At 35.8% G+C, this 18068-nt stretch overlaps 1 protein-coding gene across 9 annotated transcripts in view; it reads right to left on the reverse strand.

The window, feature by feature from the left end:
- CADPS2 (calcium dependent secretion activator 2) overlaps positions 1–18068 on the reverse strand; it is a 454741-nt gene that overhangs the window by 16472 nt on the left and 420201 nt on the right. For 8 of the 9 annotated variants that reach the window (XM_076006584.1, XM_076006583.1, XM_076006580.1 and 5 more), the window contains one exon: positions 8592–8699. In XM_076006584.1, the coding sequence (XP_075862699.1) occupies positions 8592–8699 (108 nt within the window). Of the gene's footprint in view, positions 1–3834; positions 7519–8591; positions 8700–18068 lie in introns of those variants that run through there. The other variant, XM_076006585.1, reaches the window with a different exon arrangement.

Here is an 18068-nt window from a genome sequence, read left to right on the forward strand (position 1 = left end):
GCTGGTCTCAGGGGAGGGCTGGGCATTTCCATTAATAAGGCACTAGCGGCTGGTTGAAGTGCAGGCATGCAAAGTCACTGTGGAAAAACCAGGCTCTGTGTAGAAGAGTCAGAATTTCCAGACCACCTTAAAGGTGAAAGAGGCATGATTTCAATATTAAATAATGTTGAAATGCTCAACATGTTGCTCATAATCCATTCTGCTATCTTTGATAAAAATCAGTAGAGAGAATGTTCTAATTTCTTCAATGACTATAAGTCTTTGTTACTAATGTGGTTGAAGGAACGCAAATGCACATTTATGCAACTGGTATTTAGAAAAATTTCTCCATGAAAATGAAAGTTTTGTCACCTTCTATTCATCAAAGACAATTTTATCATTACTAAGAGAACTTAGGTGATCAATGACAATTTTTTTCCTACTCAAGCAGAAACCTCCGATCAGTTTGCATGTGGGATTTTTTTAAAAAAAATTCTGAGCACAATTAAAGGTGAGTTAAGGCTCTGGTGGAAATCTAAAGAGCATCAGCAAATCTGAGCACTGCTCAGCTTTTGAATTGTTTTTCTACTTCTCAGTTCTTTTAAATGGTTTTCTATGGCAGGAACATTTTTCTTAATTAGTCACAGCTAATTAGTGTTCTGGCATAGACAAGTAATCAGAAATGTCAGAGCTGCAAGGCTACATCTCCCTAATCCTTTGATAATAATTTAGCCTCCTGGGAGGGCCCCAAGCTGCGGTAAGTAGTGACTGACAATAAGGCAGAATTAGGTGGGCAGCAGACCATTAGGATAGAAAAATAAAAAGCACTACCAAATCCTGCTGAGCACCATCAGGCAACTAACTGCACTGCCAGATGAGGTGCCTGTTTAAGCCTGTGTTGTTAATTAGCTGATTCTACCAGACCTGCCACATATGTCCAGGTGCCTCATGCAAAGATGTGTATTTCTGGGAATGTGCCAAATGACAATTGTGTACCACGATCACATTTCAAGAATCTAAGTAAGAAGTCTACATATTTCTTAAAGATTCTTTTGAATTATCAAAGAAATAAGATCAACAAGCTACAATACATTTTCTTGTTGAGTTTCTTTTAGGCAATTAGGCACGCTTATCTCAAGTTTCTCAGGTTTTAATTCACCAGCAGCTTAGATTCAAATGAGGGCCTTTGGCCTCTCTGAACTGCGTCTGGACTTGCCAGAGAGATTTTGGCATACATCATACATCAAAAGTTGATCCTTTTATAAATTCTTACACTTACAAATAATAACTTAACGTTAGAATGAGGATTATTAACTCAAATGAACCAGACAGCTGTAATTCGAGAGTGGAGGTTTTAAAGAGAAACAAACTTTGAGGGGGGGAAAAAAAACAGCTAAGGAGCAAGCTCTGTATGGCATTACTCAGGCAGATAAGACAACATAAAGAACGGGTTTGACTATGAACATCTTAAAAGAGGTCAAACAACTTCAGTTTGAGTCCAAATACCATAGGTAAAACAAAGCAGGAATATATACAATTAGCAAGAACACCACAATCCGGAAAACAATGTGTTAAAGCAGCAAAATAACAGTGTTCAAACATGTGAGATGAATGAGATGTTGCCCCTGTAATACACACAATGGACAGATTAGTCAAACCTTTTATCTACCTTTAGTACACAATGAGGTATGAGGGTACACAACATAAAAATGTTTAGAAATAAATTAACTCAAACAGCCTCAAGCTCATTACTGAACTTATATTATTATCCATCCCTATTGATGGAAATGGAAAATGACGACTATGACACAGGAATAATATTAGCATTTAATTTCTAGTGTTGATAGGAAAATCATGAGTGGGCATAGTGGGCCAACAGTTAATGTTTTATATTTGATTACTTTTTATATAGAAACAAAACCAAAAAGAAAATACTTTGTAATGAGGATGTAGACTAATTTATGTGGTCCATATAACAATCATCCGGTTATTTGGAAGTGAAAGACCATATAAAAAGAGGAAAACTGCTATTTTTAAACTGACATTAAAATATGAGAATATTTCCATATTATCACAAAATTATAGGAAATGCAAGAAGGCAAAGACAGTCTTCCATCTCAATGGACTATAGCCTGCATTCCTAATAAAGATGCCGATCACATATACAAAGAAACTCATACCGGAAGAATATGACTGAAAAAGTACACGATAAGTTCTGAATACATATGACAAAGTGTATTATGGAAGGAAAGTTTATCTAGTAGTTACTCTCATCTATGTTCTGTTGATTTCAACTATTCTTAGGAAAACAACATGATAATAAACTGAATATTTGAATAAATTAAGGCTCGCAGCATTGATCTTAACAAGAATAAACTCTCGCATCACCATGTTTGGGCACTGATGTAAAACACTAACTCAAAAATTCTGAGCACTCCCCCCTTTCTCATTTGGGAATCCAGAGGCAAACAAGAGCATATAAGTGCTAAATTAGTTCCATTTTGAGAAGTGCATCCACTTATAATATTTTCATTTTTTTTCTTTTTATCTTAGCATAAATGGGCTACTGAACCCATTTATATAGTTTAGGTCAATTTTACTTAAAGTGTTTAATTTAAAGTTTCTTTACTGGAAATTGAGATTCTTTTCATGGTAAGTCCTGAAAAATTAATCCTTTATAAAACACTGTCTGGATGAATATAACTGATTAACTATCATTTAAAGAATTACTCTTAATTTTATAAGATATCATAACAATACTTTTTAAAAAGTCTTGTTGAGATGAAATTCCTCAACAATTAAATATTTAATCAGTTTATAACAAAGAGAATGTTTAATCTGCATGATTTACCAATTAAATACTACACCCTGATGTGTCTATAGCAACATGAGAGCTAAAACAAGATTGTTTCCAAGGGACTCAAGATGGGCAATGCCCAATAAATGTACAAAGGTTTAGAGTTAGGTAGGTTTAGTGTCTGTCTTGGAAAATAAGATGTGCTTTAGTCAACCCTCAATGGCCTCCACATCATAACATCTTGGACCTTAAGAAACAACCGCAGTGGGTGCTGTTGTGACAATTACTGTAGATGTCATTTTTGGCTTCTGCAACATCACCACTTTCCAGCCCAGAGAATCAAAGCTCTCAAGGAATGTACCAGCTCTCTCGTAAAACATGGACACCTGTGGCTTGTGCTACATGTTCTGAAACCTGCGAGAGGGGGCAGCCACTCTGCCTGGGAAGAAACATCATAGTAGGCATTAAAATGGAATTAAAGAATTAGACAATCTTTGTCATATTTTTATATTGGGATTAGACAAATTGAAGCCTATTTTGATTTGATAGAAATTTTTAAAATACTGTTGACAATGTTGTGTATGTTAGAAAAAGGGACATTGAGGTAAGAGAGCCTACAAAGCAGAAAAATCTTCTTTTGGCATATCCATAGTCCTTCCTACTACATGAGAACATCCTTTAGATTTCCCTTGCCCAATAAACCACTTTTTTTTTTTTTTTTTTTTTTTTAATTGAGACAGAGTCTCGCTTTGTTGCCCAGGCTAGAGTGAGTGCCGTGGCGTCAGCCTAGCTCACAGCAACCTCAAACTCCTGGGCTCGAGTGATCCTCCTGCCTCAGCCTCCCGGGTAGCTGGGACTACAGGCATGCGCCACCATGCCCGGCTAATTTTTTTTTATATATATATCAGTTGGCCAATTAATTTCTTTCTATTTATAGTAGAGACGGGGTCTCGCTCTTGCTCAGGCTGGTTTTGAACTCCTGACCTTGAGCAATCCACCCGCCTCGGCCTCCCAAGAGCTAGGATTACAGGCGTGAGCCACAGCGCCCGGCCTAAACCACTTTTTTTAATTGGAAAAGAATGTAACATGTAGACTTTAAACTCAGCATGTATCTCAATGACCACTTGAGAGGCAGAGATAGCCTCTGTTTATAATATCCTGGTCACCTGGAAACACTTAGCATGAATACACAGTGTATGAGTTCCAACTGTTTCTCTAAATTTGAGTTTTAGAACCATGGTGGTACATACATGGCATGTCATATGCCATAGCTATTCTTTTAGATATACTCTCTTTTCTACTTATCTACCGTACTTGCTGTTGCTTCTTAGGTGGGACACTTTGCTTTCACCTGGCTATCACATAAGAACTTAAGAATTGCTACTCTAGGGTGCAAGATTCATTATGTAACCAACCCAGTAATTTCTGTCATCATTGCTAAAGTTAAAACTAAAAGACTCATTAGTTTAAAATCTGGAAGGGTTTTAGGACTCATCTGAAGTTCTAGACCAGTATCTTCAGTCTATACACACTACCTAAACTGAGTCTTTTTTGTTTTTTGACAGAGTCTCCCTTTGTTGCCCAGGCTAGAGTGAGTGCCATGGTGTCAGCCTAGCTCACAGCAACCTCAAACTCCTGGGCTCAACCGATCTTCCTGCTTCAGCCTCCCGAGTAGCTGGGACTACAGGCATGCACCACCATGCCCGCCTAATTATATATATATATATATAAACACACACACACACACATATATATTAGTTGGCCAATTAATTTATTTCTATTTATAGTAGAGACGGGGTCTCGCTCTTGCTCAGGCTGGTTTCGAACTCCTGACCTCGAGCAATCCACCGACCTCCGCATCCTAGAGTGCTAGGATTACAGGCGTGAGCTACAGTGCCCGGCCCTAAACTGAGTCTTAAACAGATGACATAAATTTTTCAAACTCACCCAGACAATTATGGGCAAAACTGTCGTTGAAACTAAGGTTTCTGGCTTTGCAGCCCAATGTTCTTCCCATAACACTATTTTATCATTTCAAATTTTTTAAGTCTGAGGTAAGGTCAAAAGAGCATGGATTTTGAAACTACAAAGATACAGTTTAAGCTCTAACTCAACACCTCACAAGTCACTGATCTCTGAGTGGGAGATTCCTTAACCTACAAACAAGGAAACCATGAGGATGGCGGCATCTAGCACAGAAGGCTGGAAATGATATAGGTAATGCACCTCGAATGTTTCCTGGTACGTGGAGGTGCTCAGAGAATGGCAATGGTGATAGCTATGGCTATTATTATTTTGATAGTTTGAAAAGATTAGAAATGTATCTCAAATAAACTAACTGTTAACAGCATGGAGCTGCCATCACTTATTTATACTTTTTTGAAGTCATTTCTGTTTCAAGCAAAAAGTGCTCCATAAGTTCATTTACGGGGTAAATAGAGTGCCTTCATATTTGTTCTAATATTAGCTTTTCTGAACTTCAAAGGGTACTTTCAATTTTCATATTTCAAGATTTGATGTAAAAGTCTGGGATTATCCTATATATGGCCTTGAAGATAATACAGATTTTAATACTTTACCTCTTTAATACTTTGAGGTTAGGAAACAAAATAACTTATCCCTGGAGACAGGAACAATAATAATAGCAGGGCAAGATGCTCTGGAAGCAGATTTTGTTATGGTATATAACTGTGTAGATGGCACACTGACAACTCTTGGAAGAACATTCTCATTCCTAGGTGTCCCAAAAGAACGGGCACAAATTCAGGTCAATGGCCATTTTACTGGTCTTAGTCAGTGATACAGTCATTTACTGAACTTTGGAGTATTTCAAAATACAAATCAGGAATAATTAAGATTTTTAACTGAGCAAAAGTTTTAGAGGCCAAGGATATCACAAGCAGTTAGTTACTATTCTCAGAGAAAGTTCCACAAACTTTTCAGTAGCCCTTCCCATGGATAGGACATCATCTAGAAAGAAGATAATTTAGTAAAACACACTATATAAAGTGTTAGGGGCAGGATGAATATCTGTTTCACAGACTAGTTATTTTATATAAAAATAGTATTATATGTGGTATTTCCAAAACTAAACAGATTTCTTAAAGAGCTAAGCCCCCATGTTGCATGACAAAAAACTGTAATGCTCATTCTCTTGTCTGGGTTGGTTAACACCAATAACCACTAACTCACTGTAATGTGTGTGCACACGTGTGTATGTGTATTTTCACCTGCAACTGAAGTTAGCAGGATCCATTTACTTACTTACATAGAAAGTACTCTAATTGGAATAGCAAAAGTTTGCATGATGCCTGAATAAAACTGTTCTCTTCAATCTTTTATCTGTAATAGACTAAGGTTGCTAACAGTATTTATAGAGTCATTATTTTCAACTTTTCTTGACACCTAACAATATTATTTTAAGCTCCAGCCAAGTAGATTTCCAATAATTATATAATGTCTCTCAGTAATGATCTGTTGCTTAAGATACACATCCTACTTTACCTTTCAACACATACTTGATAACCTCTCATTTTCTAACTGTAATTGAGACAAATTCAGTCTTGGTTAATTAGTGGCTCTTAGTACTCCTCATACATGTTATTCTTGATGACATATCAAAAGTATTAGGGTCTATTTTTATTTTTAATTAAAGTAATAAAAATGTGCAACTTAAAAATATTAGAGTGTTTAAAGACATTACAAGTATTTTACAAATAACAAGTCCAATGTTATACCGGGGATATGCAAAATGACAAAACCTTCAAAACCAAAACAGAATGGTTGTTTGTCAAGAGTTCCTTTTAGAAGCAAACCCACAGCCATGTTAGGTGCTTAGTTATCAAAATGAAAGTATACATAATCAGGACATTTAAACTAGTGCATTATTTTAATGTCAGCCTCCTTGGACCCACGTTAGAGAGCTCTGTTATTGTTGCCACACAGAAAGTCTTCCAAAGAAGTTCAGTGAATGAAAAGGAGTTGAAAGTGGGAAATATCTTTGAGAAGAAAAAAATTCTACCTTTGGTATAAACTGATGGCAAGAGTGCTTAAGCTTTGCAGTAAATGTCACCAAGAAAAAAAATCACGGATGTTAAGAAAGTGTACACACACACATGCACACACCCAACAAATCTATCTATGATGATATATTTCCAGAATGGCTGTAACTTTTTTCATCATAGAATATGTGCTTTAAGCTATTCTAAGAAGCAGCATAATGGTAAAAACTAACATCAGCTCAACTTTCCTTTTCTGTTCAACATTTTTAAAAATCACCACATAAGCAAAAAAAGTAAAAAAGAACTTGGATAAGAAACATATGCTTGTAAATTTAGAGGAATACCAAATGGATGCAGAAGTTGCTAATATGGTTTCAGTATTTTGTAAAAGAGCCAGCTGGATGGATGATAATTTTTCTACCCCTGCAGGGCATCAAAGCTTTTAGGAAATCATTTTTTTCACACATATTAACACTTAGCTTATTAAAACAGATGATACTTTTATTGTAAAACAGCCTGGGTAGAGGCTTAAAACATAAAGTATGAAAGATAAGATTCATTTTGGCCACCCAATCTAACAAACAGTGAACACTGACACGATAGACCATGGCGGAGATGATGACGTAGCGGGACCTTCTGTAACTGCCACAGCTGAAGTGTCACCATGAAGCCCGTGAATTGCTGTTATGAAAACATTTGCAGTAACTTGCATAATTAAATGAAACTGCCAGAAAAGCATTTCTAAAATGCAGAGAAGATGTACATAAATAAATACACTTCAAAGCCAATATTACATTTCAGAATCAGCATTGTGGTGAATTATGCAAAGTTATGTCACAAGCAAAGTACCATTTCATTTGTACTGAGTGTTAAATAATGACAAATGAATGACAGCATTGTTATTTAAATTGACTGCTCTCTTAGTCTCCTTTACATACACTCAATAAATGCAACTTGATGGTCATGATATCTAAAACCACAACCCCCCATTTCTAAGAGTTATCATGCCTAAATGAAGACCTTAATACCGATAAAACTGTAATATTGTATCTTCTAGCACACATCAGTATTGTAACACATTAACTGCTATATGAGTTGTATTTAACTCAAGCTAGTTTCGAGCCCGGGGCACTGTGAAGCATACAGAACTCACACGTCTCTTTACCTTGGGAGCCATGAGAACTATTTTTTAAATTGCATATAACTCACGCACAGAAAACAATAAAAAATATTTTTTTATTCAATTAGAAAGGACTGTTTTGCTTTTGAAGTTTTAATTCTATTTTCATAATAAAATGCCATGGCCCCAAGGAAAAAATTTTTTTTCTAGTGTTGCAGTCAATGTGTTAAATGAAGATAAAATGTTCAACAACAGTAGAGTGGCAGATATTTGGCTTTACAGAAGCTTGTTTCTTTGTTTAGCTGAAGAATATTATACTGATTTAAAAGAAAAACTTTTAATAGTAGTGAGGACCACATCTATTACAATATGATTGTGTTTACAGAATGTTACATAAGGCAAGAGAAATAATGCTGAACACAACGGTAAAATGATTATCATCTTGCTTGTTAAAACTAACCTCAGAAGGTTTTTGAAACTTTCATTCTAATGGTGACAGTTTTCATGTAGAAAAGGAATCTAATTAAGGATTCCCACAGCAGTCAAGGAAATATAAAGATTATCAACTATATTAGCTGCACAGAAAAAGGATCAAAAAAGAAGAGTGTGTTTTACAAACATAGCATCAAAATGTCACTTTTCTCTTTGCAGTATATCTATAATGCCATCATACCTTGTAAGGGTAGCTACTTACATCAAACAACTTTTCTATATACATTTCCTCATTGACCTTTTCTCGAAGAATATCCTGGTTTTGCCGAACAAACATAATATAAGTGTCTGCCAGATCCATTCCTGGTTTCTGTTGAGGGAAAAGCAGGAGGAATAAAACAACATCAGGGCTCAGTTATGAAGTTCTTATTTATTCATACCCCGAAAATTAAGTTTATACCAGTAAAATATGCTCAAGACCAAATCAACAGTAAGCACTTTCAATACATTCGGTAATTAAAGTAAATAAAATAATTTATTACTGATATTCACAACTTGAGGTCATAGTTGTTCATCAGTTCAAAATAATTAAAAATACAGTGCTCTGGCCGGGCGTGGTGGCTCACACCTGTAATCCTAGCACTCTGGGAGGCCGAGGCAGGCGGATTGCTCGAGGTCAGGAGTTCGAAACCAGCCCGAGCAAGAGCGAGACCCCCGTCTCTACTATAAATAGAAAAAGATTAATTGGCCAACTAATATATATAGAAAAAAATTAGTTGGGCATGGTGGCGCATGCCTGTAGTCCCAGCTACTCAGGAGGCTGAGGCAGCAGGATTGCTTGAGCCCAGGAGTTTGAGGTTGCTGTGAGCTAGGCTGATGCCATGGCACTCACTCTAGCCTGAGCAACAGAGCGAGACTCTGTCTCAAAAAAAAAAAAAAAAAATACAGTGTTCTAAGCCTGGACATATCTTTTTTTTTTTTTAAATGGCTATCTTGAAAGGTCAATATGTCAAGCAGTATAAGTAAATAAATTTTCCCAAAACTTTTCCACATGTAACTATAATTTCCTAATTGAAAATACAATTTACTTTTCACCTTTTCTGGCAGGTTTATCCACACCATTAAAAAATGTTAGCTTTCCTTGGGGTACTTCCTTTGACTATTATAGGTGTTCAATAAACTAAATCTTATTAAGCTGAGTAATATATTATTAGGAAGATATTGGGGGAAAATATTTAATACATTACAAAGTAAAACAAACTATTTTGTGGATTATCCATTGTTGCTGCTCAATAATTACCAATATTATCTCAATAATTTAATATAGAAATGCAATAGGAGTATCAATGAACTAGCTTCCTATATAGAGCCAAAGATGTGAATTAGATAACTTTCCAAAGCTATCTAACATGTGGTGTCTTCTAATGGTAGAGGAGCTAGAGTAGATAATATAACTTTTTCTTTGCTGTAGACTCTACAAAATCACTACTCAGGAGGGACAAAAACCTGAATGGCTGCTAAAGAGTTTTCATTCTTGATTTACGTTTTGTTCTTTCTTGAGTTTCATATAGCTGGACTAGTTAATGAAAATACTCATTTGTGTCATCCACAGCTGGGCTTGATTCAAAATCTGTACTTAGTTATTTGAGTTTGACAGTAAGAAGAAGAAAGTGGTAGAAACTGATGCCCAAATAAGCTAGTTGGCCTTGCATCATTTCATGTTCACAGAACGTACTTATAACCTTTGTCAACAGACTCATTTGCAAAAGTAAATACTGTAAGAAAATTAGGTGAAAGAGGATATGAATCATTTAACTATTACTACTGCTGGAAAAATAACTCAAGGTATGCATCTGAGTGATGCTAGGACCAGTGGTAGTACCTTCTCCTTAAATAAAAGACAGAAACTGGGTGTGGTGGCTCATGTGTATAATTCCAGCACTTTGGGAGGCTGAGGTGAGTGGATCGCTTGAGGCCAGGAGTTCGACACCGGCCTATGGGCAACATAGTGAGACCCTATCTCTAAAAAAAAATAAGTGAGAAAAATTAGCTGACTGCAGCAGTGTATGCCTGTAGTCCCACCTCCTTGGGAAGCTGAGGCAGGAGGACTTCTTGAGCCCAGGAGTCTGAGGGTGTAGTGAGATGCAACCATGCCACTGCACTCCAACCTGGGCAACAGAGCAAGACCCTGCCTCTAAAAGAGAGAAAAAAAGTTCTTGCTACTTTTTTGAGGGGTGATATATTTTACATATCACACTAAACTTGCCCATCTCTTAACTAATACATAATATAAGCAATGAGTGTATCTTACTTATTCCATTTGTAACATTTAATTTAATTTAATTTTTTATGGTACAAAGCTATTTCTGTGCAATAAGAATCACCGCAATCTCTTACTGCTCTTATATTTAACCTAAAGGGAAATGCAGACCACATAAATTCAAGGATGTTTTCAACATAACTCTGATATAACAAAAGTAGTTATAATTTGAAATAACTATATAAATGTCTTCGCTGGTCTCCCCTTCTAGAGCATTCACACACAACATAAGTAATACATTCCAAACTCAACAGAGGTAACTTATTGACTTCATCCCTTCACTATTTTTCTGCATAATTCTCATAAGGAATGTATGAAAGTTTCAACAATTACAAGGAATCATCATCACAAACCTAGATTCCTTTCTTTTTGGGGGTGGAGGTTTTATACATTAGTTTTTCCAGTGAAGAGGCAGGATTCTTTGCACAGATTACTGCTATGAATACCTGAGAACAACTCACTCATAAGATATGTATTTTTCTCGTTGCCTCTCAAACTTTGTCAAAACACTGAAAACGAGAACATTCAGAAAACATACTGCCACAGAATGAAAATGACATGGGAACAGTTTTTTACACATAATAGCAAGTTAGCTCAGCAGCTGAGTTTCAGACAGGTGCCTAGAAACAGGATGCTGTACCATGCATAACACCAAGGCAGTTGGGAACAGCTCAGTTAAACTGGGAGTTGAAGAACAGACAAATGAGAGGCTTGCCTTCTCTACCATCTCTCCCCACCCCAATCCCATTTTTGTTTTCCCTTTTCAAAGAAAAACGATGCTTAGAAGTTTAATCCAGGCCGGGCGCGGTGGCTCACGCCTGTAATCCTAGCTCTCTGGGAGGCCGAGGCGGGCGGATTGCTCGAGGTCGGGAGTTCGAAACCAGCCTGAGCAAGAGCGAGACCCCGTCTCTACTATAAATAGAAAGAAACTAATTGGCCAACTAATATATATAGAAAAAATTAGCCGGGCATGGTGGCTCATGCCTGTAGTCCCAGCTACTTGGGAGGCTGAGACAGAAGGATCGCTTGAGCCCAGGAGTTTGAGGTTGCTGTGAGCTAGGCTGACGCCACGGCACTCACTCTAGCCTAGGCAACAAAGTGAGACTCCGTCTCAAAAAAAAAAAAAAAAAAAGAAGTTTAATCCAGTCAATCATTAGACCCATCAGACTCAATGGAAAGTTAGTTATGGCCAGGAAGACCAGATAAAGACTTTAAACATTCACCATAGACACCAGGGTTATTTCTATTTCCTTGGTCATTTACCAGATAACATTAGCCATCATGAAACACTGTCTAGGAATAATTTATCTTTCACCATCTAACACTAACAAATACTTTACAGTTTAAGCCTAAAAGAAAACTAAATGCTGTTCCCTATTGGCAGATCCAAAGGATTTAGTGCTGAAATTTACCAGTTGAGATAGTTCCAAACTTTCTAAGGAAATAAGAATCTCTGGTGAAGTATGAGGTAAAGCTCATTTAAAAGTTTGTTTTAACAAATTGTTTCTTTCTTTTTCTTTTTGAAATAGCATTTTCTCCCCTTTGGCAAAGTAATATCCACTTTCCTGGAAAACAAACCTAGGATTCTTACCTTCCTCATTGGCATTATTTCTTCCTTTATCTTTGAGCTGTTTACCTATTCTTGAAAGTGTGACATATGGGAATTTCACACCTAGTGAATATATTTTCATGTAGCTTGTGGCATGAGACTATAATCATTAAAAGAATATACACAAGTAAGAGTAACTGCAACAGCTGGTGACATTTACCAATTAGAATTAGAGTTCTTTAAAACACTTTATCCTTCATTTGGTGTACGAAGCGTAATTATCTCTGATAAATTGCTGAAAAAGATGTAATTTTCCTTTTAAACAGTTTCTACATACAGTACAAACGCGTTTGGATAGAAGACATTATCGCTGGTTCAGTGTCCTTTGTGCTCAGACTCTTGTTTCATGGCAGCAAAATTTACATACTTTGAAAGTCATCACATTGAATTCCATTATTAAATGTTATCTTATTAGGAAATGAAGTTTAGTTAAAAAAAACGAAGTATACTGTTAAATTTTTGTGGTTCTTTCGGCATGCAAAGGAAAAGATTTCCTGGAAGAGACAAACTACTGCTACAGATTCTGATACAAGTGGGTGTCTACCAACTTTCCCAAAGGAGTGGCCTGTTAAATTTCAACTGTAGATTTTCAGGATGAGTTTTTATGAAGAATATTGTATTTTAAAGAGCTATATTTAGAAATCTTTTCTAAATTAGTAATTATATCATAGTTTTCTAAAAATTAGTTTTTTTAAATGAATAGAAAATGATAATTAAAAACCACATAGTGAGCAAACTATGTCTTAAATACCATTTAGAATAAGTGAAGGATTTTTTTCATACTCCCATTTAACCTCTGAGATTCTTAGTTCACTAATTTCCCCTTGTATTTTAAGGTAGCAATCTCTAAATGAAGTTCCTAAATTGCTTTTAATCTGATTCAGAAAATAACAGAATTTGGCTACCAAAGTTATAGTAAAGGCACAAAAAAATCTAAAAAATTCCCCTATCAGTATAAAGAAATCAATAATTACAGAAAGAAATGAAGTATTTTGAGGTGTGTTCCTCTTGTGGTGAGTGAATGAGTTTAAGAAAAGGATGCAGACTCCAGCAAATTTTTTTTCAAGCATTAATCACTAGTTAACCTAGCAAGATGAACATGCTGTTTAAAAAAAGAAGAAGAAAAAAAATCCTTGTTAATTATATGCTGCAAACGCTCTTACTTCCTGCTGCTATACCTAATCCCACAGGTGCAAGTCTTCGCTTTCCCTATTCATGGGTAGGTGGGTGCAACGCTGCAGTCATTTTTCACAGCAACAGATTTAGATACAGAAGAAGCCGCTTAACCTTCCACTGGAGGTTAACAATACACTACACAAACACTGTCATGGTGCCTATTTAACAAGGAGACAAATTTTTAAATATACTGTTCCAGTCTCAAAGATTAACTAGAAGCTACGGTGTAATTGACTTAATTTAAAAGTGCACGTCTCATAACCTAGAAAAGCTTGCCTTGAAGAAATAATCAAGAGTGGAACTGTGCTATCCTGATTTATGATAATCTGCATGCTTCATAAATGAAATACTTGTGTCTGGTCATTCATTACCATTGGGAAAAAAATGAATCTTTTAAGTATAAGATAATAGCATGTCTTCTAAATTTGAAATTGTAGTAGGAACAATTTATATCTCAACTCTGGCACTGAAGATTCAGTAACAGTTTATAACTGATCATAGAACATAGTTCTACAAACATATAATTTATTCCAGGTATTGTTAAACACAATATTTTTCTTTTACTATTTAACATATCCTTTATTGCACTGGCATTTATACATCAATTTTTATATCTGAGTAAAAATGTTCTGAAACTTTTCAAAAGCATTTGGAGTTTAAATAAGTTATATCTTCTCAAATACTTAAAATATAGAAGGTTTGTATATAACCATGATGATTATGTTGTAAAAACAGCAAATATATTTTAGCAAGTTTTCTACAAAGTAGAATTATATTCTACAAAGTAGATTATATATTAATATGATATATATTTAACCAATTTTTTTACAAAGTAGAATTATCATATTGCATCCACCCAGAAAACCAAAAGGAAATACACAGAGCTGAAACCTTCAAACTAGATCTATGCAAATTTAAATATTATATAAGCCTGATGGGAAGAGGAATAGTTCATTAAAAAGGGCAGAGGAGAAGAAATTTAAACTACGAAAATGTCACACAGATATAAACTTTTCCAATTTTTTAATAATAATTTTTTAAAACCATGAAAATGTTCTCATTGTTATTTAGAAAATTCCAAACTATTATCTCAAGAATGAAGCATGCAGAGGCATCTTTCTTTTTGTTTAATTTAGCAGTTTTCAAAATTACATTAATTAATATTATTATTTAGGTACTTTAACTCCTAACTGGAAGAAAAAATTCTGAATTAAAGATAATGGCACCCACATCTTTTTGAAAATATTTTTAGATTTGTAGCATGTAACATGCACTTTTAAGTATGTATATTTCATTTGTCCCATATTTCTAAGGGACTGTTGCATTATTCTAGAGTTTTTGCTCTGGATAAGGGTCTTGTATCTGTTCCCTCAGTATAATTGGTAAAAAACAGAATCCTACTATAATGCTATAAAAGTATCTGATAAGAACATACTATAATCAATGCTCCTATAACTTAGGTATTCATATCATTTTTATTAACATTCACATGGATGCTTCATACTATTTCCTCTAAGTAGTAACATAATTCATATATGAATAGGTCTAGAAACACTTGATATAATCATTAGTATATTCAAATATTTTTATTGTATCACTGGTGAAAATCTTTTCAAAGAGAAGTTTTATTTTAAATATTAAAAGGAATAGTGTTTTACTTTTATTTTAAATATTAAAAGGAATGATAGTTTAGGATATTAGCCTGAAATACTGAAAGAAAGGAGGCAGCTTAAAAGCCTGAGATTTATGGGTTTACCATGCCTTCCCCATTTGAGACTACAAGCATCTAGTATCTTTCTTGCTATTTCTGATCTATAAGAAGGATCACTAACATCTCAGAGATTAGAAGAATAGCTGCTGACACAGTAGCACCAAACAAGGAATATGTACACCACATACAAACTTTGTGCTATCATCTTCGTAATGATCATAATGATGACGAAGGTATTAAATCTCTGTTGACAATGACATTCGCTAACCTTTCCCTCACCTACCTACATTTGTTCCGGTGTCAATTATAAAATGCTACATGAGGACTTGAAGAAGTGAAATGAAAATGCTGCAGGTATGATTTCATTTTTAGCTTCTGAAGTTTAGATGGACTGGGATTGATTTACTCAGCCCAATTTGGAACTTTTTGGATTTCAGCTTATGCAAGGTCTGAGGGTGCTAGAATGCCAGAGGTTTTCTATGGATTTACCTTACATGAGAGAGAAGAACTAGAGGGGCAGAAAACAAAGGAATAAAGACGAGAGAAGCAAAACATTCATCTGGAAAGCACAACATCCTCTGCTCCTCTAACAGTGAGATTCTCTTTCTGATCCTGGTGCACAGCTCTCTCTCCAGGTGAGCACATCCCAGAGGGCAGGAGCTCCATTCCCCAAGTTCTGCCTGGCTCTCATTCTGACGTAAATCACTGAGTATTCAGGTGGCCTTATCTAAGTAATAAACAATACCAGAAGCCAGTAAACAAAGGAAGAGAAAGGGGAAATACCATTGCCACTGAACTGATTATACCTTAAAAGTCATAAGTGACATATACTATACACGGTACTTACTATTCTAAAGCAAAAGGTAAACAAATGAAAAAAAATGTAATATTTTTCATGTTGCAAAAGGCAACTGATTTTCCTTTCGGAAACTGGTCATATTCTGAAGCAGGGTGTGGACACTGCAGAGGAATGCACGGGAGCAGTGAGCATCATTCCAGGTAGAAACAATAAGCCCCTTTATTTCAGTAGTGCTTTACATTTACAAAGCACGTCCATGTCAATATGCTCATTGAATTCTCATAAGAACCTGGTGAGGGAGACAGCACAGGGATGATACTATCATCCTCATTGCACAGGTAGAAAATGGAAGCCAACAGATCAGGCAGGTAGAAAGGAGCAGAGGTGGAACCTGAACTCAGATCCTGGACTCCCCATCAAGTCTGTACAGTATAGAGTTGGGTTCAAGCCACAAGTATCGTAAAGAAGAGAAAATATTTGAGAGAATTACTTATGAAGATAAGAGAAAGATTAGCCATCTCCATCTTCTTAGGACAGACAACCAGGATTGGGTATCAGCACTGTGAAGCCAATGAATGGGGACAGTTCCTTCTTTCATCTCTCTTTGTTCTTGGTCTTTTCTTGGTCACAGTAATCTTTATCATGTCCTCCACATCTCTTTAGCTGTGTCACCTCAGTGTCTAGCACAGCAATCACAGGCAATGTGTGCGATAATGTTAACAAGAGCACTTTCACCAGGCGTTTTACACACACACCACCCACTACACTCCCACCTGCCCTATAACTAATATGACCTCTAGAACAACATTCCAGAATCAGAGCTGGAAAGACTTTTAATGTCATCTGGTCATATTTCCTACATAATATAGCAATCTTCAGTATGAGATCTGGCAAATAGCGGTGTAGCTTTGACTGTATCACCTTGTATGAGCAACTTTAATTTTTTAAAAAGTTTTTCATTACACTAGTTTCCTTTCTGTCTCCCACTAGTTTTTAGTTACTGTTCCTAGTTCTATTCTCTTGATTGATGCAGATTTAGGCTGTTTCTTTAGCTAAATGGGAACTCTTCCCATATTGAACAGGGCTATCTTACCTCTTAGATTTTTTCCTCTTTCCAAGATAATGGATTTCCTTTTTTTTTTTTTTAATTCATAAGCCACTATTTCCAGATCCCCTTAACTACCCTGGCTCTTCTTTATAGGAGGAGGTAAAAAGAATGTGTCCTCTTAAAAGAATATAGATGTGATTTGTCCACAATAATACAGATGGGATCAATACAGTATAGAGTGGAATGATTATTTTCTAGAATCTAGACACCGGATTTTATTGTAATCAATAATAATAATGTATGATAATAGTTAACATTTATTGAACACTAATTCCACTGTAGAAACCTTGACAAGTGCTTAATATAGTCACGATGAGCTTATACAATGCATAACTACATCTCCATTTTACAGATAGAGAAATTGGTGCCCAAAGTCACCCTGATATAAGTGCAATGATGGAACAAAGATTCAAACACACCAAACACAGGCAGTCTGGCTCACTGGCCTGTTGGTAACCCCTCTGTTGTGCAGCTGTGATAGATCCATATTACCTGATTTTTTAAAAAGCATCTATCCCACATTATTATCTCACATGATTCTTCATGCCACTTTTTAACATACATTGCTATCAGCTACATCTTACCTATCTTACAAGTAAGCCCCCCAATTTTATTTTTGGTTAATTTTAGTATAATACTTTAACCCTATTGAATTTTTGGTTTTGGCCTAGTGTTCTCCTGTCTGTGAAGCTAGTGTGAACATTTTCATTCTGGCCCTGTATCTAATACCAGCTCTGTCAGGTCTGAGGTCCCTTCTAAGTTACTGTTGAATAGGATGGACTCATCCTATCCAGTTCTTGCATTTTTTAAAATGTCTGAGGTCTTTGCCCACATGAACATTCTAAGGTTCTATGATGGGGCCATGAACGGTATAGCTGCAACAGAACTGCTGTCCAGGATAGGGTCGATTACCCAACAGCAATTTACCAAACTATACTGAAGGTTACAGCTCATCACCTTGATCAGAAACATACCAAGGAGAATCTTAACAGCTTCTTTGCCAAGAGGCATAAGAC

This window comes from Microcebus murinus, chromosome 9, assembly GCF_040939455.1.
Source record: "Microcebus murinus isolate Inina chromosome 9, M.murinus_Inina_mat1.0, whole genome shotgun sequence".
NCBI lineage: Eukaryota > Metazoa > Chordata > Mammalia > Primates > Cheirogaleidae > Microcebus > Microcebus murinus.